The sequence below is a fragment of the Mustela putorius genome, unplaced genomic scaffold (assembly GCF_011764305.1).
Source record: "Mustela putorius furo isolate JIRA1106 unplaced genomic scaffold, ASM1176430v1.1 tig00000196_pilon_pilon_pilon, whole genome shotgun sequence".
Taxonomy (NCBI): domain Eukaryota; kingdom Metazoa; phylum Chordata; class Mammalia; order Carnivora; family Mustelidae; genus Mustela; species Mustela putorius.
Genome location: NW_025421310.1, coordinates 2,417,210 through 2,444,602, shown reverse-complemented (window position 1 = coordinate 2,444,602; position 27,393 = coordinate 2,417,210). Strand labels below are relative to the sequence as shown.

The 27,393-nt window shown below is 47.2% G+C and overlaps 3 protein-coding genes and 1 non-coding gene across 7 annotated transcripts in view; 2 read left to right on the top strand and 2 right to left on the bottom strand.

Moving 5' to 3' along the window:
• The first annotated feature begins 454 nt into the window (after positions 1-454).
• Positions 455-18,903, top strand: ZNF584 (zinc finger protein 584). Of its 4 annotated transcripts, XR_201376.3 has the most exons (5): positions 455-947; positions 1,864-1,990; positions 8,120-8,242; positions 9,513-11,048; positions 18,678-18,903. XR_201376.3 is itself a non-coding variant. In XM_004780455.3 (4 exons), exons 1-4 carry the CDS (start codon positions 909-911, stop codon positions 10,517-10,519), a joined length of 1,296 nt encoding a protein of 431 aa, XP_004780512.1. In that variant the 5' UTR covers positions 455-908; the 3' UTR covers positions 10,520-11,442. The 4 variants fall into 4 exon arrangements, 3 of the variants coding, with proteins under 3 accessions (XP_004780512.1, XP_012905429.1, XP_012905430.1); XM_004780455.3 differs by lacking the exon at positions 18,678-18,903 and having other exon boundaries at positions 9,513-11,442; XM_013049975.2 differs by lacking the exons at positions 1,864-1,990; positions 18,678-18,903 and having other exon boundaries at positions 456-947; positions 9,513-11,442.
• LOC123386948 (zinc finger protein 132-like) lies at positions 15,297-17,330 on the bottom strand. The gene has a single exon (XM_045077353.1). The coding sequence runs from the start codon at positions 16,729-16,731 to the stop codon at positions 15,835-15,837; it is 897 nt and encodes a 298-aa protein (XP_044933288.1). The 5' UTR covers positions 16,732-17,330; the 3' UTR covers positions 15,297-15,834.
• Positions 17,381-22,190, bottom strand: LOC101690466. Its single transcript, XR_006605871.1, has 4 exons — positions 22,004-22,190; positions 21,611-21,904; positions 18,899-19,067; positions 17,381-17,554 (listed from the first exon to the last, which is right to left on the bottom strand). It is a non-coding gene; the product is annotated as an uncharacterized LOC101690466 (transcript).
• Positions 22,191-22,343: 153 nt separating this feature from the next.
• The window catches only part of LOC101690947 (zinc finger protein 324A), a 38,671-nt gene continuing 33,621 nt past the window's right edge, over positions 22,344-27,393 (top strand). The window contains exon 1 of the mRNA XM_004780458.3: positions 22,344-22,663. Coding sequence (XP_004780515.1) covers positions 22,646-22,663 — 18 coding nt within the window. The 5' untranslated portion in view covers positions 22,344-22,645. The remainder of the gene's footprint in view (positions 22,664-27,393) is intronic.

Here is a 27,393-nt window from a genome sequence, read left to right as displayed (position 1 = left end):
CATCCCAGGACCTCGCGATCACGACCCCACCGAGAGCAGACGCTGCACCGACAGAGCCACCCAGGCGCCCCTGGAGTCTTTTCTGAGCCCTGTCTCCTGCTCTGTGAAGCAGACACAGCGGCAAGCGAGGACTCCCCGGCGGTCCCGGGCACCACGGGCTTTGACGGAGGTGAGGCCCAAAGGTGTCACTTCTCTGCGGCCCTGGACACCAGGGCTCGGGACACCCGCGGCGCTCACTCTCAGCCCGTCCCTACCCACCTCTCTTCCGCCCGGAACACCCTCTCACACTCAGACCTCTGCCCAGCAGCTCTCCTGGTCCCGCGGGTGTGGCTCCGAGGGAGGAGACCGGCGCCGGAAGTCCCACCTCCTCCGGCGTGGCTCCCCGGAACGCTCCTATCCCCGGCCGTCCTGGTCTACAACCGCGCGAGCGCCCAGCAGTGGCCTCCCCTGTCGCCTTGGCAACGAGCAAGCGGCCCCGCGAGGGGAGCTGGGAAGTGAGGTCCTTGAGTGACGCGGGGACTAAGCTCAAGGCGCTCGCTGAGGCGGCGGGACTTCCGGCGTTGTCCTTGAGCTTCTCCGCTAGCCGCTGTGGGTCGGGACGAGTATCCCGAGAGCTGCGCGGCGGGCCGACTTCCCTGAGACGCTGCACCGCGGAGGACAGCGGCAGGGACCCTCGTTGCGCCCCCGTTCGCGCCCTGACTCCCGGGAATGACCCCCTCTTCCTGAGACTCGCTGTCGCTCCCTGCGGAGCGGGGCCGGAGGGTCTGGGCCTCCCACAGGCGGCTGCCTGGTCCCTGCGCACGTTTTAGACCCAGCTTCTGAGGTCCTACGGTCGGCGGGAGGTTCCTGCGCCCACCGGGGTGGCAGGTACGGCCTGAACAGGCCGAAATTCGGCTTCCGCCGCGGCCATGCTCCGCCCACAGATTCCGACGGCCGTGGAGGCGCGGGTGAGTGGAAGGTACCCCAGACTTTGACAACTCCGATCCCCACCCAGTTGGTCCTGGTTCCGAATGAGCTCAGGAGGAGCGGGGGAGACTGTGGCGGGTGAAGGGACAGCCTAGGCAAAGGCACAGGTGGAAGAGGGCCGGGGTCTCGAGGTCCATGTGCAGTGTGGTCGGGGGAGGGTTGAAGCTAAGAACAGGTCTGCATGGGGAGGTCTTCAGTGCAGAGCGCGGGGAGGGGGGATGCCCTTAGCAATGAACCTTGAAGGAATGGGGTTCTACTGGGGCAGGATGGGATGGTGGTTGTTCTCAGTGGAGTCACTCTGGAGATGCCATGTGCAGAACGAGCATGTGGGGGATTCCATTGAGTTGCCAGTGGGGTGAGCGGGTGAGATTGTGCTGGGGGTGTGGAGCTGTAACATGCAGTGGTACAAAGACTTATGTACATGTCAGGCAGGAGGGCAAACTGGAAGGTCTGGGACCGGAGAGGGAAGGATGAGCGTAGGTTTGGTTGCCTCTGGGAGGTGATCTCTGGGACATAGAGGGAATTGGCTGACAGGAGGTAGGATGGGACCTGTAGATGGCATAGATGGCATCTCTCTGGTCACCAGCCTGTTGTTGCTGTGGGCAGGATGCAGAATCCAACTGAGGAGAAGCAACAATGGAACTAGGGGCCCTGGCAGTCTTCTGAGGTCAGGATCTTAGGAGGAGGGAGGTAGAGAGGGTATGCTTTCGTGGGAGTGGGGGTTTAGGGCTCAAAGGGAAAGATGATGTATGCCAGTGAGACTTGTGGCAGGGTCCTGCAACACTTGTGGCAGGGTCCTGCAACACATCCAACCTGGATGTGTTCCTCTGTCCATGTTTTGCTTGGCTTTTCTGCCCACTGTTGACTCCTAAAGCTCAGCTGAATCAATCATTACAGGGCTTGGTGGCCTTTGAGGATGTGGCTGTCTATTTCTCCAGGGAGGAGTGGGGTCTCCTTAATCTGACTCAGAGGAGCCTGTACCGTGATGTGATGCTAGAGAACTTTGCACTTATTGGCTCGCTGGGTAAGTCTCTCACACTCTTCCCTGGCAGACTGACCACCTTTTCCCGGTAGGAAGGTGTGTTCATCGTAAAGCCCACCACAGAGGCCGTTTGCTTCCCAGGTTCCCTGTGGTTGGTGCTGTCAGTACTGGCATTGGGGTGTATGTTCTTCCTCCGCCTCCTCAGCACCTTGTTAGCAGCCTCAAGGGCTGTTGGTCTCCTGGAGTAGGGCTTGGGTGCAGGTATTTACAGTTTGCCCAACCAGCTCCACTCAACCCTGCCTCTCTCTCTCTCTGGCTCTGCTGAAGTTATGGCCCCTCTGTGCTCTGGGTGTTGATTTCCTTCAGAGGAGATTTTTTTATAGGGCCCTGCCTGGGCCAAACTTCAGCCATGAATTCGAATGAGTAGATCAATTTGGGGAGTATTACCCTCTTAATATCTTTCAATTCATGAACATGACATCTCTTTCCATTTATTCAGTCTTTAACTTTTTTCAACAGTGTTGTGTAGTTTTCAGCATATAAGCCTAACTTTATTCCTAGGTATTTTATTCCTTTTGATGTAATTTTAGGTGGAACTGTTTTCTTAATTTCATTTTAGGTTGTTCAGTGCTAGAATATAGAAATACAGATTTTTATATACTGATTTTGTGTCTTGTAGCCTTACTAAACTCATTTATTAGTTCTAATAGTTTTTAAAATCATATTTCATTTTTTAAATTATTACTTACATATAATGTATTATTTGTTCAGGGGTATAGGTCTGTGATTCATCATTCTTACACAATACACAATGCTCACTGCAATACAAACCCTCCCCAATGTCCATCACCCAGCCACTCCATTCCTCCCACCCCCCTCCACTCCAGCAACCCTCAGTTTGTTTCCTGAGATTAAGAGTCTCTTATGGTTTCTCTCCCTCTCTGGTTTCTTTTGTTTCATTTTTTCCTCTCTTCCCCTAAGTCCCAATAGTTCCTTTTTGCCCTTGCTTCCCTTGCCTTCGGCGATGTATCTAGAAAGAAATTTTTGCGGCCGAGGTCAAAGAGGTTGCTGCCTATGTTTTCCTCAAGGATTTTAATGAATTCCTGTCTCACATTTAGGTCTTTCATTCATTTCGAGTCTGTTTTTGTTATGGTATAAGGATATGGTCCAGTTTCATTCTTCTGCATGTGGTTGTCCAGTTTTCCCAACACCATTTGTTGAAGAGACCGTCTTTTTTCCATTGGACTTTCTTTCTTTCTTTTTTTTAAGATTTTAATTATTTATTTGACACAGAGAGAGAGATCAGAAGTAGGCAGAGATAGAGAGAGAAGCAGGCTCCCTGCTGAGCAGAAAGCCTGATGCGGGGATCAATCCCAGGATCCCGAGATCATGACCTGAGCCGAAGGCAGAGGCTTAACCCACTGAGCCACCCAGGCGCCCCTAATTCTTCTTTAAATGTTTGGTAGAATTCCCCTGGGAAGCCCATTTGCCCTGGGCTCTTGTTTGTTGGGAACTTTTTGATTATTGCTTCAATTTCCTTGTTGGTTATGGGTCTGTTCAGGTTTTCGGTTTCTTCCTAGTTCAGTTTTGGTAGTTCATATGTCTCTAGGAATGTATCCATTTCTTCCAGATTATCTGATTTGTTGGCGTATAGTTGCTCATAATATCTTCTTATGGTTGTTTGTATTTCTTTGGTGTTAGTTGTGATCTCTCCTCTTTCATTCATGATTTTGTTTATTTGGTTCCTTTCTCTTTTCTTTTAGATAAATTTGGCCAGTGGGTTATCAATCTTATTAATTCTTTCAAAGAATCAGCTCCTGGTTTTGTTGATCTGTTCTGTTCTTTTGGTTTCTATTTCTCTGGTTTCTGCTCTGATCTTCATTATTTCTCTTCTGCTGTGTTTAGGCTTTATTTGCTGCTCTTTCTATAGCTCCTTTAGGAATAGGGTTAGGTTGTGTATTTGAGACCTTTTCTTTTTTCCAGAGAAAGGCTTCTATCGCTATATACTTCCCTCTTAGGACTGCCTTTGCTGCATCCCAAAGATTTCGAACAGCTATGTTTTCATTTTCATTTGTCTCTATGAATTTTTAAAATTCTTTCTGATTTGGGGCACCTGGGTGACTCAGGGGGTTAAAGCCTCTGCCTTTGGCTCAGGTCATGATCCCAGGGTCCTGGGATTGAGCCCTGCATCAGGCCCTCTGCTCAGCAGGGAGCCTGCTTCTCTCTCTCTCTCTCTCTCTCTCTGCCTACTTGTGATCTCTGTCTATTGAATAAATAAATAAAATCTTGAAAAAAAAATTCTTCCTGAATTGACTGACCCATTCATTCCTTAATAGGATGCTTTTTAGCCTCCATTTATTTGAGTTCTTTTCAATTTTCCTCTTGTGATTGAGCTTGAGTTTCAAAGCATTGTAGTCCAAAAATATGCAGTGAATGATCCCAGTCTTTTGGTACCAGTTGAGACCTGGTTTGTGACCCAGGGTGTGATCTATTCTCAAGAATGTTCCATGTGGGGGTGCCTGGGTAGCTCAGTGGGTTAAGCCTCTGCCTTCGGTTCAGATCATGATCTCAGCATCCTGAGATTGAGCCCCACATCAGGCTCTATGCTCAGCAGGGAGCCTGCTTCCCCCCCCCTCTCTCTCTGCCTGCCTCTCTACCTATTTTTGATCTCTCTGTGTCAAATAAATTTTAAAAAATCTTTTTTTTTTTTTTTAAGAAAAAGAATGTTCCATGTGCGCTAGATTAGAATGTGTATTCTGTAGCTTTGGTGTGGATAGTTCTAATAGTGTTGTTTTGTTTTGTGGATTCCATGATATTTTCCATATATATGACATTATGTCATCCGCAAATGCAGATATTTTTACTTCTTCCTTTCCTTAACTGACCTGGTTGGAATCTCCAGTACTTACTAAATAGAACCGGTGAGAGTAAACATCCTTGTCTTCTTCCCAACCTGACGAGAAGAACATTTAGTCTTTTACTAGTAAGTATGATGTTAGCTGTTGTTTTTGTAGCTGCCCTTGACGGGTGAGGAAGTTCCCTTCTTTCCTTAGTTTGTTGAGTGCATTAATCATGAAAGATATTTAGATTTTGTCTAGTGCTTGCCCATATCTTTTGAAATGGTCATGTGATTTTTCCTCCTCTATTTTGTTAACATGGTATATTACAGCATTTGGTTTTCTTTTCTTTTTTTTTTTTTAAAGATTTTATTTGTTTGACAGACAGAAATCACAAGTAGGCAGAGAGGCAGGCAGAGAGAGAGGAGGGGAGCAGGCCCCCCCCACTGAGCAGAGAGCCCTATGTGGGGCTTGACCCCAGGACTCTAGGATCATGACCTGAGCTGAAGGCAGAGGCTCAACCCACCGAGCCACCCAGGCACCCCCAGCATTTGGTTTTCATGTGTTCAACCTTGTATTACAAGGATAAATTCGACTCTGTCATAGTTTATAACCCTTTTATGTATTTATGGATTTTGTTTACTAGTATTTTGACTTCTGCATCTATATTCATAAGAGTCATGAGTGCATAGTTTTCTCATAATGTCTTTGTTTGGATTGAGCATGAGGGTAATTTTGGCCTCAATGAATGAGTTGGGAACGTTACCTTTTCTTCTGTTTTCTGGAAGTGAGTGTGTGAAATATTTGTGCTAATTCCTTTTTTTTTTCTTTTTTAAGATTTTATTTAGTAGGCAGAGAGGCAGGCAGAGAAAGAGGCGGAAGCAGGCTCCTTGCTGAGCAGAGAGCCTGACGTGGGGCTTGATCCCAGGACCCTGAGATCATGACCTGAGCCAAAGGCAGAGGCTTAACCCACTGAGCCACCCAGGCGCCCCTGTGCTAATTCTTATTTCAGTGTAAATGTTAATCAGTGAAGCCCTCTGGGCCTAACCTTTATTTTTTCACCCCTATGGGGGAATTTTTTGTTTGTTTGTTTAACTCTAACTAGATTTTCTATTTCTTCTCGAGTCAGTCTTGGTAGTTTGTGTCTTTTTTAGGAATTTGTCCATTTTATCTAAGTTACCTAATTTGTTGTCATATAATACAGTTGTTCATAGTATTTCCTTACAATTGTTTCTATTTTGTAATGTTGTTAGTGATGTCTCCTTTTCCATTCCTGTTTTTAATAAATTGAGTCTTCTATGTTTTCTTGTCAGTCTAGGTAGCAGTTTTTCAATTTCATTGCTCTTTTCAAAGATCCTAGTTTTGGTCTTATTGATTCTCTTTTTCTAATCTCTATTTCGTTTATCTCTGCTCATTATCATTTCCTTCCTTCTGGTAGCTTTGAGTTTAGTCATTTTTCTTTTTCCTGTTTCTTGAGAGCTAAAGTTAGGCTGTTGGTTTGAGATCTTTTTAAATATGGGTGCTGTGAAATAGTAAGAAATATACATTTTGTCTTAGTCTCCAATTTCTAGCATAGCTCCTAAAAAACTTGGAATCTTTGAAGTGATAAGAGTGTCTTTTGTGTGCTTATGGAATGATTGGTGGCTGGGAGTTCCTAGATAGCTTCAGGATAGGAGGTGGCCATCCAAATGATCAGGGCATGATAGTAAGGTTGGATTTTGAGCTACCCTCCAACCCCATCCTTCTAGTCCTCCACCTCTGGCCTCTGCGGAGAGTAGAGGGGCTGGAGACTGAACCAATCACCAGTGGCCAATGATTTAACTAATTATGCATCATCATGAAATCTCTATAGAAACTACTAAATAACAGAGTTCAGGGAGCTTCCGGGTCCTGGGAAAACGGTGCCACTTGAGGGCATGGATGCCCCTTACCCTCTGCTTCCTCACCCCTCACTCCCATCTCCACCCCTGGCATACTTTGCCCTTTGAATTTCTTCCATTGAGCTGTTCCTGAGTTGTGTACTTTATAGTAATAATCTGGTGATACTAAGTAAACTCTTTTCTTGAGTTCTATGAGCCATTATAGCAAATTATTGAACTTGAGAAGGGATAAATATATTTGTGGGAATCCCTGATTTATAGCCAGTTAGTCAGAAAAATGGGAGTCTTGGACTTCCAACTGTTGTCTGAAGTGTGGGCAGTCTTGGGAGACTGAGCCCTTAACCTGTGGGATCTGACACTGATTCCAGGTAGTTAGTATCAGAATTTAATTGAATACTTGGACACAACATTGGTGTCTGAGGTTAGAGATGTGGCGTGGAACACCCACCCTACATCTTACTCACATTTGGTGTCAGAGGTGTTATGAGTAGGGGTGGCTGGGTGGCTTAGTCACTTAAGCGTCTGCCTTTGGCTCAGGTCATGATCCTGGGGTCCTGGGATTGAGCCCTACATCAGGCTCTCTGATCAGCATGGAGTCTGCTTCTCCCTCTTCCTTTCCCCCTGCTTTTGCTCTCTCTCTCAAATAAATAAACAAAATCTTAAAAAAAAAAAAAAAAGAAGAAGAAGAAGAAGAAGAAAAAGTGCTATGAGTAAGAAGAAGAAGAAGAAGAAGAAGAAGAAAAAGTGCTATGAGTAAAACACCATGGAGGTGTTTATAGCTCTGAACTACTATGTCCCATTACTTTTGGTATGTTGTGTTTTCATTTTCATTCATCTCAAAGTGCTTTGTAGCTTTCTTTGTGGTTATTTAGGAGTGTTTTATTTAAATTCCATAAATTTGTGAGTTTCCCAAATTCTTTCTGTTGATTTCTATTTTAATTCCTTTGTGGTCAGAGAACATACTTTGTGTGATTTCAGTCCTTTGAAATCTGTTGAGACCTGTTTTATGTCCTAGCAAATGGTGTGTTCTGGAGAATGTTCCATGTCTGTGTGAGAACATGAGAATATATATTCTGCTTTTGTTATGTGGTAGGCTCTATAGATGTCTGTTAAGTTTAGCTGATTTCTGGTGTTATTCAAGTGCTATTTGCTTATTTTCTGCCTAGTGGTTCTGTCCATTATTGAAAGTTAGAAGTTGAAATCTTCAACTATTATTATTTATTTTTTTACTTCAGTTATGTCAGTTTACCTTCAGTGTAAGGTTCTTTCACAATAAATTGTGGTAAAACACAACATGGAGTCTACCTGCTTAGCAAATTTTCTAGTGTGCCGAGGAGGTTTGTTTTCTAATACTCCATTTCCTTCATGGTTGGCATGATGACATGAGCTTCCTATGGGGTTGGAGCGATGCTCCTTGGCTTGGACTGGCCTCTTACTACCTTTTTCCTTCATAGGATTTGCACCTTCAAGGTCCCATGTGGTTGCCCAACTGGAAAGTGAAGAAGAGCTCTGGGTGCCCAACATGGTGGACTTGACTCTAGGCAGCAGAACAGAGTCCAGAAGGGGTCCTGTTCCTGGTGAGTAGGGCTGGGTGATGCCTTGGTTTCAGCGATGGGCTCACAGCATGCTGGGTATCATTGTGCACCAGCGTTTTGGTGCTGAGGCCAGTGACCACACACTATTTCCACCTTTCCTCTCCCTTCTGGACATGCTGTGTGGTCTTGCTATCCCTACCATGACTCTCAGGACCTAGATGACCCACCTCCCTGACCTTTGTGCCAGTTTAGAGCTGTCCACTGGTGACTTGAGATTTGTACATACCCTTAAATAATACTTGAATACCAGCTACTCTGTTACCATTGCCTTTTCATTGGAGCAATCATATCCCCTTCACAGTGCTCCCTGTCACCAGTGGCTGAGGCCCTACTTGAAACCATTGAAAGGAGTGACTTGGGGATCTCACCTCTTCTCCCTGCACTGCTCCCATCTTGTGTCCTCATCCCTGCTGAGCTCTTTCCTATTTGGTGATCTGGTGGTGCCCTGTTCTGCTGGGGCAGCCCTTTCTTACCCAGACTCTTCCTAGCAACCTCCTGGCAACTCTCTGGATTCCTTTTCCGTGTGTCTGACACGCGTTTTTTGTTTTGTTTTGTTTTGTTTTTTAAAGATTTTATTTATTTATTTGACAGAGAGATCACAAGTAGGCAGAGAGAGAGAGAGAGAGAGAGGAGGAAGCAGGCTCCCCGCTGAGCAGAGAGCCCGACGTGGGACTTGATCCCAGGACCCTGAGATCGTGACCTGAGCCGAAGGCAGTGGCCCAACCCACTGAGCCACCCAGGCGCCCCTTGTTTTGTTTTGTTTTTACAGATTTTGTTTATTTATTTGACAGAGATCACAAGTAGGCAGAGAGGCAGGCAGAGACGGGGGAGGGAAACAGGCTCCCTGCCGAGTAGGGAGCCTGATGCAGGGCTCAATCCCAGAATCCTGGGATCATGACCTGAGCCGAAAGTAGAGGCTTTAACCCCCTGAGCCACCCAGGTGCCCCATGGCATGCGTTTTTTTTTTTTTTTTTTTTAAAGATTTCATTTATTTATTTGTAAGAGACAGAGGGAGAGAGAGCAAGCGAGCACAGGCAGACAAAGAGGCAGGCAGAGGCAGAGGGAGAAGCAGGCTCCCTGCCGAGCAAGGAGCCCGATGCGGGACTCGATCCCAGGACCCTGGGATCATGACCTGAGCCGAAGGCAGCTGCTTAACCAACTGAGCCACCCAGGCGTCCCTGGCATGCGTTTTTGATGAAGGTGCCTCCTCCCTCTGATCCAGTGCTCAGTAACTGGCTTTTCTCTGTTTTAGGTCGTCCATGTAGACTGGAGGACGAGGAAGCCTCTCCAGAGCAGATGAAGAACTATGGAGTCCGCCTGTTGGAGAGGCCCTTTTTGTGTGAGGAGTCTGGAAACGATGTCCCAGCCACCGTGGGCCTCCTCCAGCACCAGGCTGCCCACAGCAAGGAGAAGCTACACAAGAGCACCAAGCCTGGGGAGGCCTTCCACGTCAGCTTCAGTTGCCAGAAGCAGCAAGGACTCCATACCACACAGAAGGCCTTCAAGTGCAGTGTCTGTGGGAAAGCCTTCCTAAAGGCATTTGCACTCCTCGACCACCTGATAACTCACCCCAAAGAGAGACCCTTTAGATGCCTGAAAGGTGGAAATGTCCCCAAGGAGAAATCTACCCATGTTAAATACCAAAAAATTCACACTGCAGAAACATCCCATATGTGTAATGAGTGTGGAAAGGTTTTCAGTTATCCATCTAAACTGAGGAAGCACCAGAAGGTTCACACAGGCATAAAACCTTTCAAGTGTGAGGAGTGTGGCAAAACTTTCAATCGCAAAGATGCACTTGTTCTGCACCAGAGAATTCACACTGGAGAAAGGCCTTATGAGTGCAGCAAATGTGGGAAAACCTTCAGCGTTCTGTCTACTCTCATTCGGCACCGGAAAGTTCACATTGGAGAAAGGCCCTATGAGTGCAGGGAATGTGGGAAGTTCTTTAAATACAACCATAGCTTCATTCTTCATCAGAGAGTTCATACTGGAGAAAGGCCTTATGAGTGTAAGCAATGTGGGAAAACTTATGTGACCCGCTCTGGACTGTATCAGCACTGGAAAGTTCACACTGGAGAACGGCCCTATGAGTGCAGCCTCTGTGGGAAGACCTTCACCACAAGGTCCTACCGCAATCGGCACCAGCAGTTCCACACTGAAGAGAGATCCTTTGAATGTACAGAATGTGGGAAAGCCTTCAAACATAGTTCTACCCTCCTTCAGCACAAGAAAGTCCACACTGGAGAAAGGCCATAAGAAGACAGGGCATATTGGAAAGCCTGTAGGCGGGGCTGGGCACCTTGTTCAACATGAAAGTCCTCCCTCCAGAAAGGAGATTGAGGAGAGTAGCCATTTGAAAGCTAAACCTAGCATACCCCAGCATGTGCTGTGGCATGGCAGGTGTGTAGGAAGCTTTCAGAAGCTAAGTTGCACTCCGACCTGCCAAGGCTGTTGGCAGTGCGAAGTCACCGCTGGTTTCTGTGATAGAAGCCATCCCACCTCCACCACCGGGCAGGAGCCCAAGGTATGCATCAGTCATGTCAACATGCTCTGAACAGCAGATCTCCTTAGTCCCCACTCTGTGGAGGAAAGAATCATGAGTGGTGGACCCCACAATGGACTTCGCTGTGACCAGAAACTGGTCAAGAGTAGCTGAGCTGTGCTACTGGGGGCTTCCAGAGAAGATTAATCATTTCCATGGACACAGTGGACACTCTACGTGGTTCCTGTCATGGATTCATCCACCCCTGGACCTGACTGTCTCACGCTCCCTGGAATGTATTAGGTAATGAAAGCTTTACTGTTTACGCCATGTTTAATATTGGGGGTTCTGAAAAACAAAACACAACAAAACATATTTAATATTGGGGGTTCTAATCACTGTGTATGGAGTGGCTTATGAAGAGAGGGACTGGCATCTGTGGGGAGAGGTCCCTGACTTTTGTTGCCTTACTGGGGATAGCAGGATGTTCACCTCATGGCCATACCCTGGTCCTAAAATGAAGACCATGCAGTCTTGGGATGTGGCCAGTGCTTCTGGCGTCTTTGCATACCATGGCCTTCATTGTTTTTGCAGCCAAGGGAGAGAAGTGATATCCTCTGTTTTGTGGGGTCTTTTGATTTTAAAATTTTGGGAAACGAATTTCCCAAAAGGTCAATAAAATGTCAGTTCAGCAAAACTTGTGTGTTGTAGATTTCTAGATGTGTCCCTGGTCCAAAAATTAGGCTTCCTGTGAAGAAGAGAATGTTAACTTGGAGGCATGTTTAGTGAGAGAACTATGACCCTACACTTGACGGACTTTGAGCCACAGTGCTCAGCCAGTACCATGTGTTGGGGTTGGAAACCACTGCTGCTTTCTGTAACTGGGGTGATTCTTCTCCCTGATCCCCCACTCTCACCACTGATGGGAGAGGGGATGACCACGCAGGGTAGAAACGGTCAGGATTGAAAAGTCCAGGAACTTGGAGCACCTGGGTGGCTCAGCCAGTTAAGTGTCTGACTGTGTACATTTGCTTATTTAGACATTTCATACAAATGGAGTCACACAGTATGTTTTCCTATGAATGGCGTTCTCTTGGCATAATATATTTGAGGTTCATCCATGCTGTAAAACATGACTGGACTTCATTCCATCTTATGGCCAAATAATATTTACCATGGTTTGTTTATTTGTTCGTCAGTTGATTGGGCCTTGTTTGTCTTGTTTTTTTTTTTTTTTTTTTTTTTTTTAAGATTTTATTTATTTATTTGACAGACAGAGATCACAAGTAGGCAGAGAGGCAGGCAGAGAGAGAGGAGGAGGCAGTGAGCCTGCTCAGTACAAGCCCAATGTGGGGCTTGATCCGAGGACCGTGGGATCATGACCTGAGCGGAAGGCAGAGGCTTTAACCCACTGAGCCACCCAGGCACCCCTGTTTGTCTTGTTTTGTTTCCACTTTTCAGGTGTTACGAAAAATGTTGCGATGAACATTTAAATACAAGGTTTTGCATAAGTATGTTTTCATTTCTTTTGGGTAGATAAATAGAAATGGGATTGCCAAACTGTTTTACAAATTGGCAGCAACTGTATAGCTCCACAGCAGTGTATGAGCATTCCAGCTTTTCTACTTCCTTATCAATACTTGTTGTCTGTTTTCCCATAGATAGCCTAGGGGGTGTGAAGTGGTTTTGATTTGCATTTCTTTAATGACCAGTGGTGTTGGCAACTTTTCTTGTGCTTACTTGCAGTTTGTGTGTATGTGTGTGTGTGTGTGTGTGTGTGTGTGTGTGTAGCAGAGGCCTGGCATCAGGCCAAAGGTTCAGGCATCAAAGAGAAGAGAGAAACTGACACCAACTTTGAGAGAAAATGTAGCAGAATTGGAGGAGTGGCAAAGTGGGGAAAGGCTGAGCAGACAGTGGAGAGTGTCCCTCATGGGGAAGGTCACAGGCAAAGGTCCAAGTGCAGGGAACTACTATTGGATGGAGCTCAGAGAACTATCAGTGAGTTGGAGGTCAGAATGCACAGTATCAGTATACAGACTGCATCCCTGCTGATTGAGTGAGCTGAAAGTGCTGGAACTACTGAGCCCCACAAAGGCTGGTATCCGGAACAGCTCAAAGGTCAGAGTCATGAGACCTTTGCCTGCAGTATTCCGGCATCTCTGGCAAACATCTTTCTTCCCCAACAGACTGGTTGCTGTACTGAGCCCCAGTGGGAGACCAGGCCTGTTCCAGGAAAACACAGAAAATTCTTTACCTATGAGCTGGGGGCCATTTAATGCGATCTAACCAGCCATCCACACAATATACAAAGGCTTGAGCTGTGATGACCAGTGTCTGTCCTACCCCATTTGCTTAGAAGGCTTGATCCTCACATGGCTCAGTTGGCCTTTAACTTTGATCCCACATGAGTCCTTCATGTTGGTAAAAGACAATTACTACATCCAGAAAGGCAGGCCTGAGCAGGGTGGGGGATTCCCCCAAATATCTCATTGTGCTAGGGAGTACTTGAGCAGCCCTACTGTAATTTTTGATGACTGCAAGCCTGTCTTGGGTTCCGCCTCTAATGTGGCTATCACTTCTCATCCCCTCTGGGCTTTTGGGAAAGTCACCCTGAGAAGAGGTGTCAGTAGCACTGCCTTCCCACGTACTATGCAATATGGATAGAGAGTGCACCCCGAAGCCTCTCATGTGAGAAAACTCTGTCTTTCTTACCCAAAGTCTGCCTAGGGGAATGTATATAGCCCACCCACAGGCTTTGGTAAACTGCTTTTGTATTGTACAAAATGTTTGTGTGTTTTTTTTTTTTTTAAGATTTTATTTACTTATTTGACAGACAGAGATCACAAGTAGGCAGAGAGGCAGGCAAAGAGAGAGGAGGAAGCAGGCTCCCCACTGAGCAGAAAGCCTGATGCAGGGCCCAAGACTGTGGGATCATGACCTGAGCCAAAGGCAGAGGCTTTAACCCACTGAGCCACCCAGGCACCCCCAAAAAACTTTTTGAAATAGCTTCTAACATAAAATCAAAAGCCACATAAAAATATGAATATCTGGCTCTTCCCAGGAAGGTAAGAGATGTGGGAGACCCATATTAACTCCACCATGTTGTCTCCCCACCCCTTAAAAAGGATAAACTTCCTTGGTAGCTACCAGAGGTGGAATAATGAATGCTACGGCTAGGCGATTCTCTAAAAACTCTGGCTACTCACATAAACCATTCTCCAGACCATGAGCTCTATCCTCTTGATATGAGGTTCCTGTGTGGTGACAGCCACAAGGTGAACAGCTCAAGGAAAATAAGGAATTCTTACATTTGTTTGGATTTCCATTATGGGTAATACACAGGTCTGCAGGTCTTGAGAATTTCTTCACTCTTACCTCACTTGGCCATAGTCATCTGGAAAGTTTTTCTTTCTTTTTTAAATATTTTATTTTTAAGTAATTTGTACATCCAACATGGGGCTCAAACTCACAACCTCAAGATCAAGAGTTGCATGTTCTACCAACTGAGCCAGCCAGGCACCCCAATCTGGAAGTTTTTGATATACCTTTAGAACAGTCGAGTTCCCTCTAGTTTACCAGTCTGCTCCAAACCCAGTGTTTCCTACTAACAATGGCTCCCAAATGGCCTCTGTAGATCTCAGATTAAGTTATACTTGTCTCACCCTGCAGAGCCACAGCTGATGGAGAACTGTGGTGCTCCTTTGTACCCAGTGGCAGTGCTGTAATTTACTAGTCTCCCCAACTCCCTATTACCTCACACCGATTGTTTCTCTGTTCACATACAGAATCCACTGGGCCTCTACCGGCCTCCCAGGGTCAAATCTCCTTTATGGAACCAGAAGACAGCTTCTCCTTAGATGGGAAAACCCAGACATCTCTCTAGGAACCAGGGACCTGCCTCCTAATCCAACAGTGCAGACTAGTATCCTCTTTCAGGGTGAGCTCTGGGCCTTCTGGTAACTCTGAAACATGGGCCACTATGTTCACTTTATGAAACCTTCAGTTTTTTCCCTTGTCCTTCACATGCACTGCAAAGTAGGCCAGAACAGAATGTAGAACAACTCCCTATGTTCCTTCTACACCATGAGGCAGATGGTGTTGCGTGCCCTGCCTTAGCCATCCCTCACTCTACCCACTTTTTTCAGCCTACTCCATCAAGCCCCCCAAGAATAAAGATGATGTGAGACATACCTGGATGGCTCAGTTGGTTAAGCATCTGCCTTCCACTCAGGTCATGATCCTAGGGTCCTAGGATCCAGCCCTACTTTAGGCTCTCTGTTCATTGGGGAGCCTGTTTCTCCCTCTCCCTCTGTCTGCCACACCCCCTGCTTGTGCTCTGTCAAATAAATAAATAAAATCTAAAATAAATAAAGGTGACTTGATCAGGGCATTTGGATAGTTAGGGACTCTTGATTTCAGCTCAGTTCATGATCTCAGGGTTGTGATTTTGACCCTGAGTCGGGCTCTACGCTGGGCATGGAGCCTGCTTAGGATTCTCTCTCTCCCTCTGCCCCTTCCATCCCTCTCAAAAAAAAAAAAAAAAAAAAAGACTTGGTTACTTGGTCTTTATTATCATGCAGAATAGAGAAGACCAAGATAAGCGGTTCCAGGGGAGGGTGATGTGTGGGCTCATTGGACACATAATTGGGGTTACATGTAGACATGACAATATCCATGAGGAATGTGCATTTTTCTGAGAAGTCCAAACTGGACATCCCTCGAGGCCCCTGACCAACATGGGGTTAGTTCACTTCCTAACCATTTCAGAGGCAATGGGAATGAATCCATTCCAGTAGGCCCAAGACAATCCTGTTTCCTTCCACAAAAGGGGAAGGGAAGCACAGGGAGCTTTTCTTCCTGCATATGTAGATGACTGCTGCAAATATTTGGATCCAGGCAGGCTGGAAAGGGGTTTATGCTCCAGAGGGTTAGAAGCTCAGTCCTGGGCTTCTCAGAAAGGGCAGAGTACCTTCTGAAGCCTTTTCCACACTAGTGGTACATCCAGGTAACTTCTCTGTGGGTATTCTGCTGCATGAAGTTTGACTTGGCTGAAGATCGTCTCAGAAGGACCATCTCCATAAGGTTCCTTTCAGGTATGAATCCTTTTATGCTGAGCAAGATTGGAGAGGCGGCTGAAGATTTTCCCACAGTAGCCACATTCATAAGTCCTTTCTCTGGTGTGAACTGTCTGGTGTTGAACAAGTGTAGATCTTTCACTAAAGGTTTTCCGACATTGGCTGCACTCATAGGGCCTTTCTTGTGTGTGAACTCTGTGGTGACGAACCAGGTGAGAGTTATTGTTGAAGGCTCTCCCACATTCACTGCATTCATAAGGCCTTTCTCCAGTGTGAACTCTCCAGTGATAAATGAGGCAGGACTTTCGGCTAAAGAATTTCCCACATTCACTGCACTCATAAGGCCTTTCTCCAGTGTGAATTTTCTGATGTTTAATGAGAATGGAGTTCTGGCTAAAGAATTTCCCGCATTCACTGCACTCATAAGGCCTTTCTCTTGTGTGAACTCTCCAGTGCTCAATGAGACTAGAACTGTGAGCAAAGGCTTTCCCACATTCACTGCACTCATAAGGCCTTTCTCTTGTGTGAACTCTCCAGTGCTCAATGAGACTAGAACTGTGAGCAAAGGCTTTCCCACATTTGCTGCACTCAAAAGGCCTTTCTCCAGTGTGAACTTTCTCATGCCGAGTGAGGTGTGACCTGTTATTAAAGGCTTTCCCACATTCACTGCACTCATAAGGCCTTTCTCCTGTGTGAATTCTCTGGTGATGAACAAGTGTGAGTTTGTGGTGGAAGGTTTTCCCAGAATCACCACACTCATAATATTTTACTCCAGTGTGAAATTTCTGGAAGACCTTCTGACTGAAGGTCTTCCCACATGCTTTACACACATGACATGTTTCCTGATCATGACATTTTTGGTGATTAACAAGGGTTGATTTTCCTCTAAGGAATTTCCAACTGTTCGGCATCTAAATGGTGTCTCTTTAGAGTGAGTTCTCAGGTGGTTGAGGAGAGTGGAGGTCTTCTGAAAGGCTTTTCCACAGTTGCTGCACTTAAAGAGCTTCTGTGTGGTATGGACTTCTGTGAGCTGCTCAAGATTAGAGTTGTGTGAAAAGGTCTCCCTGCACTCTGTGCTCCTTTTTGGCTTCCTGCTGTTGTTAGTGGTTGAGTGCTGGAAGAGGTCATGGCTCTCCAAGTCATCCTTACCACCTTTTCCACAAGTGAAGGGCTTCCCCACAAGTGAAGACAGGTGAACTGTAAGATTTTCCACATGTGAGTCCTTATCCTTGTCCCATCTGAAGGGCTTTTCTCCACTGAGCTCCTGGTGCTGGTGAAGGTTTGCACTGAACGAAAATTCTCTTCCACATGTTCCACATGTATAGAGGGTCTCCTCAGGATATGTTCTTTGATGTTCATCCAGGTGCAAAATGTCTTTCAAGAATGGGCCACACAGGGCGCCTGGGTGGCTCAGTGGGTTAAGCCGCTGCCTTCAGCTCAGGTCATGATCTCAGGGTCCTGGGATCGAGTCCCGCATCGGGCTCTCTGCTCAGCAGGGAGCCTGCTTCCCTCTCTCTCTCTCTGCCTGCCTCTCTGTCTACTTGTGATCTCTCTCTGTCAAATAAATAAATAAAATCTTTAAAAAAAAAATAAAAAAGAATGGGCCACACATATCACAGGTGTTAGCCTTCTGGATAGAAGGATTTGCACTGGGGATCCTGACCTGTGACATCCCTTCTATAGATGTATTCTGCTTGGAATGGGCCCCTTCATCTTCCACTCCATGCCAACAACCTGAAAGCAGAGAAGTTTCTGGCAAACTGAGTGTTCCACTTGGTGGAAAGGGTAACTTCATTAGAACTATGTGGCTGAGATATACAGGAATGGGTCCAAGGGATGTTGACAGGCCAAGGGCCCAGAATAAGAGTGAAGAGCCTACTGTGCAAGACAGGACCTAACCAAGCCACAGAATAAAGGAGGCCTTACTAAAGTCAAGGACAAAGAGAGGGACAAATGATGTGTGTGTGAGTGTGCGCGTGCCAGTAAGCGCATGAAAAGTTGCTCAACACCACTGGTCATTAAAGAAATGCATATCAAAACCACTTCACACCCCCTAGGCTATCTATGGGAAAACAGACAAGTGTTGATAAGGAAGTAGAAAAGTTGGAATGCTCATATACTGCTGTGGAGCTATACAACGGTGCTGCCAATTTGGAAAACAGTTTGGCAATCCCATTTCTATTTATCTACCCAAAAGAAATGAAAACATCCTTATGCGAAACCTTGTACTTGAATGTTCATAGCAACATTTTTCTTAACACCTGAAAAGTGGAAACAAAATAAATGCCAAGCAACTGACAAGCGAATAAACAAACCATGGTACAGCTCCACAGCAGAATGTTATTTGGCCGTAAGATGGAATGCAGTCCTGACATGTTTTACAGCATGGATGACCTCAAATATATTATGCTAAATGAACGCCATTCACGGAAAAACATACTGTGTGACTCCGTTTGTATGAAATGTCTAAGTAAGCAAACGTACACAGTCATAAAGTATGTAAGCAGTTGCCTAAGGCTGAGAGAGAATGGCTGAAGGAGGATGCGGAAGGAATGTTAATGGGCACATTTTCTCTTTAGGTGATAAAAATGTTCTAAAATTAGTTTATGGTAGTATTTATACAACTGTGCAAATACACTAAAAATCACTGAGCTATACACTTCAAAGTATGAACTGTATGGTATATCTCAATGAAGTTTAAAAAAAAAAAAAAAACAAGAAAGAAAATGAGTCTCATGAGGGAAGGAAAAGAATCTAGGTGTCCCGCACAATGGATCCCCCAGCCAGGATTGGTCAAGCTTAGTTGGATCCATCAGGCAGACGACACGTGCCTGATCCCCAACTTTTGTTCCCACAGGGTCCCTGGGCAAGAGCTATTGGGACTATTCATGAGGCTGTTGAGAAGAGACGTGGAGAATGCACACAGCCCAGTCCCAGCACCCACAAGATCTGTAATAGGAAACCTGCAAAGAACCAGTGCCTTGGGTCTAGCTATGGGGCGAACAGAAATCTTTCTGTGAGAAGAAGGCAAAAGGGCAGAAGCTGGTCACCATGCTGGGCCGGGCAGAAAGGCCTTACCAAGTGAGGTCATGAGCTCAAAGTTCTCCAGCATCACACTGTGGTACAGGTGCCTCTGGCTTACATTAAGAATCCCCCACTCCTCCCTGGAGAAGTACACGGCCACATCTTCAAAGGTCACTGGGCTCTGCAATGACGGGACACCTAAGCCAAGGCACCAATGGATGGGCTGAAAAACAAACAAAATAGTTAAATGGATGTAGGCCCTTGACCTATGACTCAGAGTGCTGCCACACCTACTACTGGCACGTCCTCTTCTTGTGACCCCCTTGGTCCTCTTCCCCTCACTCACCTGCAGCTCTTCCTCCTCCTCAGTCCCCCACCTCGGAGGAGATGAGAGGCCCTGACACCACTGGTGTCCCTCTCTCCTTGTAGTCCCACTGGTCATTGTATCCAGGCCAACCCAATCCAGAGGAACACAAGCCAGATGGGCAGACAGTTGCTGTCTGAGTGCTGGACTGGCCAGGAACCCCTCCCCACAGTAAACAAACTCTTGTGTTGTGTCTCTTGTCTCTCCAGATCACATTTCACAAGTATAAAAAAATTCAGACTCTCTTTTCTCCCTTAAGCCTCTAGTACCAGGGCCCTGGGCACACTGGTTCACATTCCCTTACCTTGTACATGTCATTCTTTGGACTACACCATCATCATTTCTAGCCCCCCTCTCCCTGTCCACACCACAGGCATCTCCCTAAATCCCTATATCCCACTCTGTGCACAGCACATCCAACAAAGGCAACCAAGATCCAACACTGAGCCTGGCCTGCCTGGATCTCCAAAAAAACAGGACTTCCAGAAACAGCCATCACTTCTCGTTAATGCCTCCCCTCCTAGCCGTGTTACTTCAGCCTTCAGTTCCCCAGAACCATGAGTAGATCTTAAACACCCCTGCTCTCTTCCACCTCTATCCTTGTCCCCTCATGCTGTCCCTTCACATGTCAAAGCTGTTCTCACTCTTCCTAGTAGAAAAATCCCAGACCTACTGTCCCCTATCCCTGGCTTAGGGACTCTTAGGCTACACTGACCTTTTCTGCTCCTGATTATTCTCCAGCCAGACACCCCCTCCCCCACCCTCAGACCCCAAGGAGGGTGGCCACAAAAACCTGATGAGCTGTAGAGCGGTAAACCAGTCCTACCTCAGGTCCCACTGTCATCCTACCTCTGTTACTTTTATGCTTCATGTCTAGTCTGTCATCAGAGGCCTGGTCACCATTCTGGTCAACCCACAGCCACACATCATGTCCACACACAAATATTCATCCATTGGATGTCTCCAGCCTGGACTTGATATAAAGCATACATGATACCTTAATTTGGAAGTGTGTCAGATACCTCAAATACAATATGGCCCAAACCCAACTCTTTATCTTCCCTCTGATATCTACTCACTCTAACTTCCATATCTGTCTATCTGGGTCAACCCTCTTATCTCACTGTGTCACATCAGGAAATCTAGTCCACCCTACTTAAAAAGTTCAAGAGCCAACAATTTCTCCTACTTCTACCTTTGGCCTAAAAGCACATACACCTGAACTATTGCAGTCACTCAGTGGAAGACTCAGTGGTCGTCCTACCTCCAACCCCACCTCCACTGCCCCCTGACCAAATCTGTTCTCCATTCAGCATCCAGAGGTAGCTTATTAAAACCTGAGTCAGGGGATCTGGGTGGCTCAGTGGTTGAGTGTCTGCCTTTGGCTCAGGTCATGATCCCAGGGTCTTGCGATCAGGCCCCTTGTCGGGCTCCCTGTTTGGCAGGAAGTCTGCCTCTCCCACTCTCCCTGCTGTGTTCCCTCTCCCACGGTCTCTCTGTCAAATAAATAAAATCTAAAAAAAAAAAAAAAAAAAAAAAAAAAAGACCTGAGTCAGAACACCTCCCTTCTCTGCTTTAAACTTCCCACACTCCCACCACACTCTATAAATAGAGACTTAGCTCCTCAGCTTGCCATTCCAGGCCAATACCTGTCCTCCTGCTATCTATGTCCACCAGACAAAATACAGACCTGTAGTTCTCTGAACATTTTCATCCTACACTCACCTCCAAGAAATTTGCACATCCTGGTCCCTGTGCCTGGGACACCCTTCCAGACCTTATCCCATAGAACTCCAGAAATGTGAATGTCAGGGGAGGTCATCAAGAAAATGTGACGGCCAGTTGACCCATGCATGAGCTGGACCTGGGCAGTGGAGGCTTGTCATCACCTCTGGTCCTTGGAATGTGTATTCTTACCCCCTCCCAGAAATTCCCTCAGGGACAAAGCCTTGAGATTGCGATGTGGTGCTGAAACCATCTGGGTGGTATCCGTGACTGAACTAAGTTAAGGTCTCTGTATAAACTTATGATTCAGTGGGCTGATGTGGAGGTCTACTCTTCTTGTGGCTGTCCAAGGCAAGCTTGCTGTGTACCTGCCCTTGCTTATTTAATCTGCAACCTACCAATCTGGAGTGACCTGCCTCTTTCTTCACTTTCTCCCTGCCCTCCAACTTCAGGCTCGCTGTCAGATTACAGCAGGGAAGCTCTGGAGGAGGTTGCCATCTATCAGTGAACCCCTCCATATAACTTCCGGCCTGGATTTCGGATGCTAGGAGAAGTGACTCTGGCCTCCAGACTCAAGCGTAGGTGAAGAGTCCAGGACACCACTCTTCCTCGTACAGGCGCTACAGGATCAGGACTGGGATCCCAGCGGGTGAGGGGCTGGGACACCCTCCACTCACCTGACTCGGGTCCATCTGGGACGCTGCTGTCCTGGTCAGTCTGTGGTTTGGGCGGGACGGTGCGAGGCAGCGACAGAGACAAGCAATGAGGGCTAATCCAAAGCTTCAAACCCCCACTGTCCGGGGTGACCGCGGGCTGATGGTCGCACTAAGAGCCTTAGTCTTCCCCAGCATAGCATGCACCCAGGGACCTGGGAACTGCATCCCGGGACCGTGGGACGAAGGCGAAGCGGGGGAGTCGTTACCTCCGTTCTGCATCCGGGAAACCAAGGCTTAGGAAGGAGGAGCCGTTAGCTGAGGAGGAAAAGTGCATGCAGTGGAGTAGTTACAGTCCCAGCACTTCCCTACCCTCATCTCTGGTCCCTGGGGCCACCTGACAAGCACCCCACCTACCGCGAATTGAGGAATGCAGTGGCGACAATGGAAGTCCCGCCCCATCCTCAGCTGCTCACGCAGAAAAGCCCAGACCCTGAGCAAGCAGGGGATCCAGGCCCGCAGCCCGCTACGACTCTAGGTCCCGGAGCCAGTCACCGCGCCGCTGCGTCGTTGCCGAGGTGATCGGGACCACGCCTGGCTTGTCCCTGCTTCCGCGACGCGAACTACATTACCCAGAAAGCCCCTCACCAAGCGTTCCCTCAGTGTATCCCTGTGCGCGCGCCGTCTGAACTCTGGCCAATGATGGGCTAGGGGCGTTTCCGGCACGGCAGAGGTCTTCCGGTCACCACTTCCGGGATCCGGGCATTTCTTTGGCCGCTTGCGGTTTTGTCTGGTGTGGCTGAGGGACCTTGCTGCCAGCTTGTGGCCTGTGTCCAGGAGGCTCCACGGTCCTGCGGGCGTGATGAGTGAGCGTATCGAGCAGTCACGGCTGAAGAATCGTGTCCTGGCCCCCACCCGGCTGGACTCAGTCCCAGTGTCCTAGTCCCCGACTGAACTCCAGGCCTCGACGTTCAGGACGATGGAGCGTTCGCAGGGGCCGGGTCTTCAGCCCAGAACCTAGTGTCGTGAGATACAGAGGACGCAGGCAGAGGGATCTGCATGTGCAATGACTCAGAGGTAAGACCGACCCGAGGACATTCAGGAAAGCTCCGTCTTCCACTGCAAGGAGCCAAAAGCCTGAGAGGAGTGCTAGGAGTCATGGAAATTTTTTAGTAGAAGAGGGATGTCCATGAACTGATGTAGGATTTTGAGAGTATCCCAATGAATACCCAGTAGACATACTAAGTGAGCGCGCTGGTGGGAGACGGGCTGTGGCCAGGCTGAAAACAGGAAGATTTATGAGGATGCTGCCGCAGGATTCGTCGGGACCGTTACGGTGGTGGCCTGTCCGGGGCAGAAGTAGGAGACGGGAAAGAAGCGATCATATTTCGGTTAGATTTTCAAGACGGAGTTGATGGGTTTTCGGGGTGGATGTGAGGAGTGAATGTAAGTGGCAGATAAAGGACCATCCCAAGGGTTTAGAAGGAATGAGGTACTACTGCTCGTTGAGATGGTCCCAAAGGAGGAGGATGTTTTGGGGAAGATTAGCAGTTAGATTTTGTAGATGTAGAGTCCGAATTGTCTGGAGACCTCTGAGTGGGGGTGACATATGTACTGTGAACACACAGGGAGTTCTGGTTTGGACTCCCATTCCAGGCTGTGGTCCAAGGAAGGGCCTGAGAATGGCATTTTGGAAGGAGAGTCTTGAGTTGTGGTTACAGATGAATGGCTCTGAGGTGAATGTGGGGTGTCCAGACGAAGGACCAGTGGCTAGGTGGAGGACATGGGTGCCAAAAAAGAGAAGTGCTGTCCAAAGACCAGTGGATCTGGGGAGAGTGCGCATCCAGGAGGACGGCCAACCCTCAGAGGGTGAGCAGGCATGTCAGGGAACAAGGTTTGGGAGACGTAAGGGGAGGTGGCTAGCAGGACAGACTGGGGCCCCAGGTCCCATGCCCAGGGCTCACAGCCATCTGCTCCCTGGCCTGGTATTGCAGAGCCTGTTGATCTTTAAGGAGAAGGCTACATATCTCTTTTAGAAAAAGTGGGGCTCCTTCATAAGGCACAGTGGGGCTACTACCATGGCATGGCCCTGTCCTCGCCAGGTTAGGCCAGTGCGTTCCCCGTGGGTTGTGCTGCTGGTCCTGATGCTGGCCCGTGTTTGATACCTCTTCTCCCAGACTGCTGCATAAGCAACCTGAACTCTTTGTCTTGGGACCTTTTTATCATGGTTAAGGGTCAAAAATATCACAACCCACATAGGAGATCACATCAAGCTTGGTTATTATCTGGCCAAGAGACCCCATCAGGGCCTGTTGCTTTTCTGTCCCCTCTGTCAGGGAAAAAAAACCCTCCAGCAAGTTTTCTGCCAGCTGTCCCTTGTCAGTCCTTGTGATGACACGTGAGCATTGACATGGTCATTGATTATGGGGACAATGAGCTTTTCTGCTGAGATATTTTCTGGTTCTTCGTTTCATGAGGTTCCATTCTCCAGATGCATAGCGATCCTCACCCCTCTTGCTCTGTTATGGGTAAATCCCCTGACATGGGGTTGACCTCTCACAGTGGGATCACTTGATCCCACCTAAGAATGACTGCACTACCCTAAATGTGGTCACCCAAGTTGAACTTGGCAAGGAGACCTGGACAGGGCAGCTTGAATCATTTCTTGACCAGAGAGGCCCATGGAGGACCAGTACTGGTCAGCACAAAACTGTTGTGGGAGGGACTGTAGCAGTGGGCTCATCTCTCATCTGGTACTTGACCTATGCCCTCTGTTCCCCTGGTCCCAAAGTGAGTAGCCATGCCTCTTTTCTATCATTCTGACCCCTTTCTGACACTCCATTCTACTTTCCCTTGACTCTTGTCCCCTGGCTGATCCCTCTGTGTCCTTTGCCTTACAGCTTTTCTCCTTCTCCCCTCTTCTGGTCAGGTCCCCCACCAGTGGCCTCCCCTTAACATGTCCTGAGCTGATACATCTTTAAGTAGTTCTTGAAAATTTGTTCCTCCATGAGACTGCTTGTTCCCTCAAAGGAAGGTAGATACAGTGGCTGTGGCTGGACCACCCTTACCGCACAGCCCCTGCCTATCGCCAGGCCCTTCCAGCTCGACATTTTGTTGACCCACAGAGAATTAACACTGAAGTAAACTATCAGTCACCAAAAATGTTTCAGAATGGGAAAAAAAAATCCCAAGTACGTCGGGAAGGTGGGAAGGTTATCACCTTTGCCTCCATCCTGAGAAAGCAGGAGTACATTCATATCTTCAAATGTTGTGAGTGTGGTAATATGAGAAAACCTCCAGCCAGAGCTCTATTCCTTTGGACCACCAGAATGTTCTCCTTGAGAAAGCCTTTATAAAGGCAGTGAGTATGGCCCAGGCTTGAGCGAAATTTTCCATTTCCCCCTTGCACTAAAGGACCCACATGCAGAGAATGTGGGTATCTACGTCCAGAGCTCCATTCTTGTTAGCACCAAGAGATTCATGTCAGAGAACAGTTGTACAAATGCAGTCACTTTCAAGAAAATATTGAACCTGTCTCCCATGATCCTTATTGGAGAAAGGCGTAATGAGTACAGCTGATGTTGGAAAGCCGCCTCTCACAAGATTGAATCCAGTATTGCAGCAAATTACTGCATTGTGAGTGAGTATAGGGAATAGGAGAGCAAAAAGCTGCAGCTCCTGTCGTGTTCTGCATAGAAATATTAACTGGAGAAAGCTCCTCTGTGTACAACCAGCACGGGAGAGCTGTTGGCCACGGCTCCTGCCCTGTCAACATCAACAACTTCAGTAGAAAAATGCCATTTGAAAGCAGTGAATATAGTCTTCCACTGCCCTTTTCTTTTTTTTTTAACATTTTATTTTAAATAATCAACCTATTTTACAAACTTTGTTCAATACAAAAGAATTGATACCTGAGAAAGACCCTACGTAGAACCTTCAGCCACAAGTTGGACCTTGTATAGAAGAACATTACCTGAAGAGACACTCTGTGACTGGCCTGTGTGTGGGGAAGCCTGTAGGGGCCACACTGGACTTTGAGACCACTTGTTGCACTGCTGGGTGCTGTGGGAAAAGCCCTTCTGTGTTTGATGGTCCCCTCCTGTTGCTCAGCAGAAGCAGTCCCTGTTCCCTGCTTGCCTTCCCCTGGAGAGATGGCGGTGGCCCGGCATCCACTGAAGTGGTATCACGGTACTCACCTGTGACTGAATTTGGCATGGACTCCTGCTCTAAGCAAAGGGCCTGATGGGATAGCTTTTGGAGGGCTTCTGGGTAAATTTCCCATTGTTTATGGACCTTGTGAAGTCTGCCTTTGACATCCCTCATGCCTTCATCAAGCTGCTTCAGGTCCTGCTAACAGTTCTTATGCATTGCTGTCATCACCCAGCTCTGGTACCAGGACCTCACACTGCTCTGGGCCATTTGATAATGCATTTATCACTCGTTAATTCACCTCTGATGTTAGACTCCTGTTTAGCAGGAGTGCATAGAGAATGTGACAGAGGTGTTCATAGGTTGGTCGTGAGGGCCCCTGTAGCACCTCATAGAGGGCACAGCAGCAAGGCATGGCTCATCTCGGTCCAGATGTGACCAGTTGGCCTTTGTACCCCGTGTTCCCTGGCAAAGAATGAAGCTTGTACGTTCTGAAGCTTTGGACCTGGAGTTCGCCTAGAAAAGGCAGTGGTTGGTCTGATGGTCTGTGTTTCAGGGACTGTCCTTCCCATCTCAGCAGTGTTGAAAGGAGGCCCCCTGCAGGCCACATCCTAGCAATATATCACCCACTTGTGTTTGTGTGAGAAGGAAATGAGTACCATTAATGGGTAAAGAACACTGATTGTGACAGATAGGACATGGAGGAGCCTGGCACACCATTTTCATGTCTGGGTCCTTGCAAGCTGAAGGTTTACAGGGTGTCTTAAGGATCTGTGTAGCTGGGGCACCTGGGTGGCTCAGTGGGTTAAAGCCTCTGCCTTCAGCTCAGGTCGTGATCCCAGAGTCCTGGGATCGAGCCCCATATCGGGCTCTTTGCTCGGCGAGGAGCCTGCTTCCCTTATTCTCTCTCTGCTTGCCTCTCTGCCTACTTATGATCTCTGTCTGTCAAATAAATAAATAAAATCTTAAAAAAAAAAAAAAGGATCTGTGTAGCTCCCAGAGCTGTATGCCTAACCAGTGTTTCATGCTTTCCTGTCATCTTCTAGTGGGCTAGATACTCTGGTTATCACCATGCGGTCAGGAACTCCAGGACTGTGAGAATGAATAGTCCTGATTGCTAAGTGGCTTTATCAAGAGTTAGTTTACATAGTGTAAAACATACCCGTTATAAGTGCACTATTAATGACTTTTCGTAAATGTATAGAATTGTACAGACATTATTATCTTACCCATTCCCATTGCCTCAGAAGGTTCCTTTGGACACTTTTATAGCTAAAATCCACTCCCATCCCCAGCCCCTAGCAACCACTAATCTACATATGTTTCTATACTTTTGCCTTTTCTGGATATTTCATATCAGTGGAATCATGTAATATGTAGTTCTTCATGTCTCGTTTCTGTCACTGAGCATAATGTTCTTGAGGTTATGCATGTTATTCATAAATATCAGAATTTTTTTCCATTTTATTGCTGAATAATATTCCTTTGTATGGATACACCACGGTTTATTTATCCATCATTAACTGACAGATTTTGAATTGTTTCAAGTTCTTGGCTATTATAAATGATGCTAGTAGGCACATTTTGCTTACAAATCTTTGTGGAGACATATGTTTTCATTTTGCTTGGGTGGATTCTTAGGAGTCAAGGACAGGCTT

What these genes read in the sequence shown, in the direction of transcription:
- LOC123386948 (XM_045077353.1), bottom strand. Translation starts at nt 16,731, where the DNA reads ATGCCGAACAGTTGGAAATTCCTTAGAGGAAAATCAACCCTTGTTAAT.
- ZNF584 (XM_004780455.3), top strand. Translation starts at nt 909, where the DNA reads ATGCTCCGCCCACAGATTCCGACGGCCGTGGAGGCGCGG. An exon ending in CGACGGCCGTGGAGGCGCGG is followed by an intron (nt 948 to 1,863) that starts GTGAGTGGAAGG and finishes CAATCATTACAG; the next exon opens with GGCTTGGTGGCCTTTGAGGA. An exon ending in CAGAAGGGGTCCTGTTCCTG is followed by an intron (nt 8,243 to 9,512) that starts GTGAGTAGGGCT and finishes TCTCTGTTTTAG; the next exon opens with GTCGTCCATGTAGACTGGAG.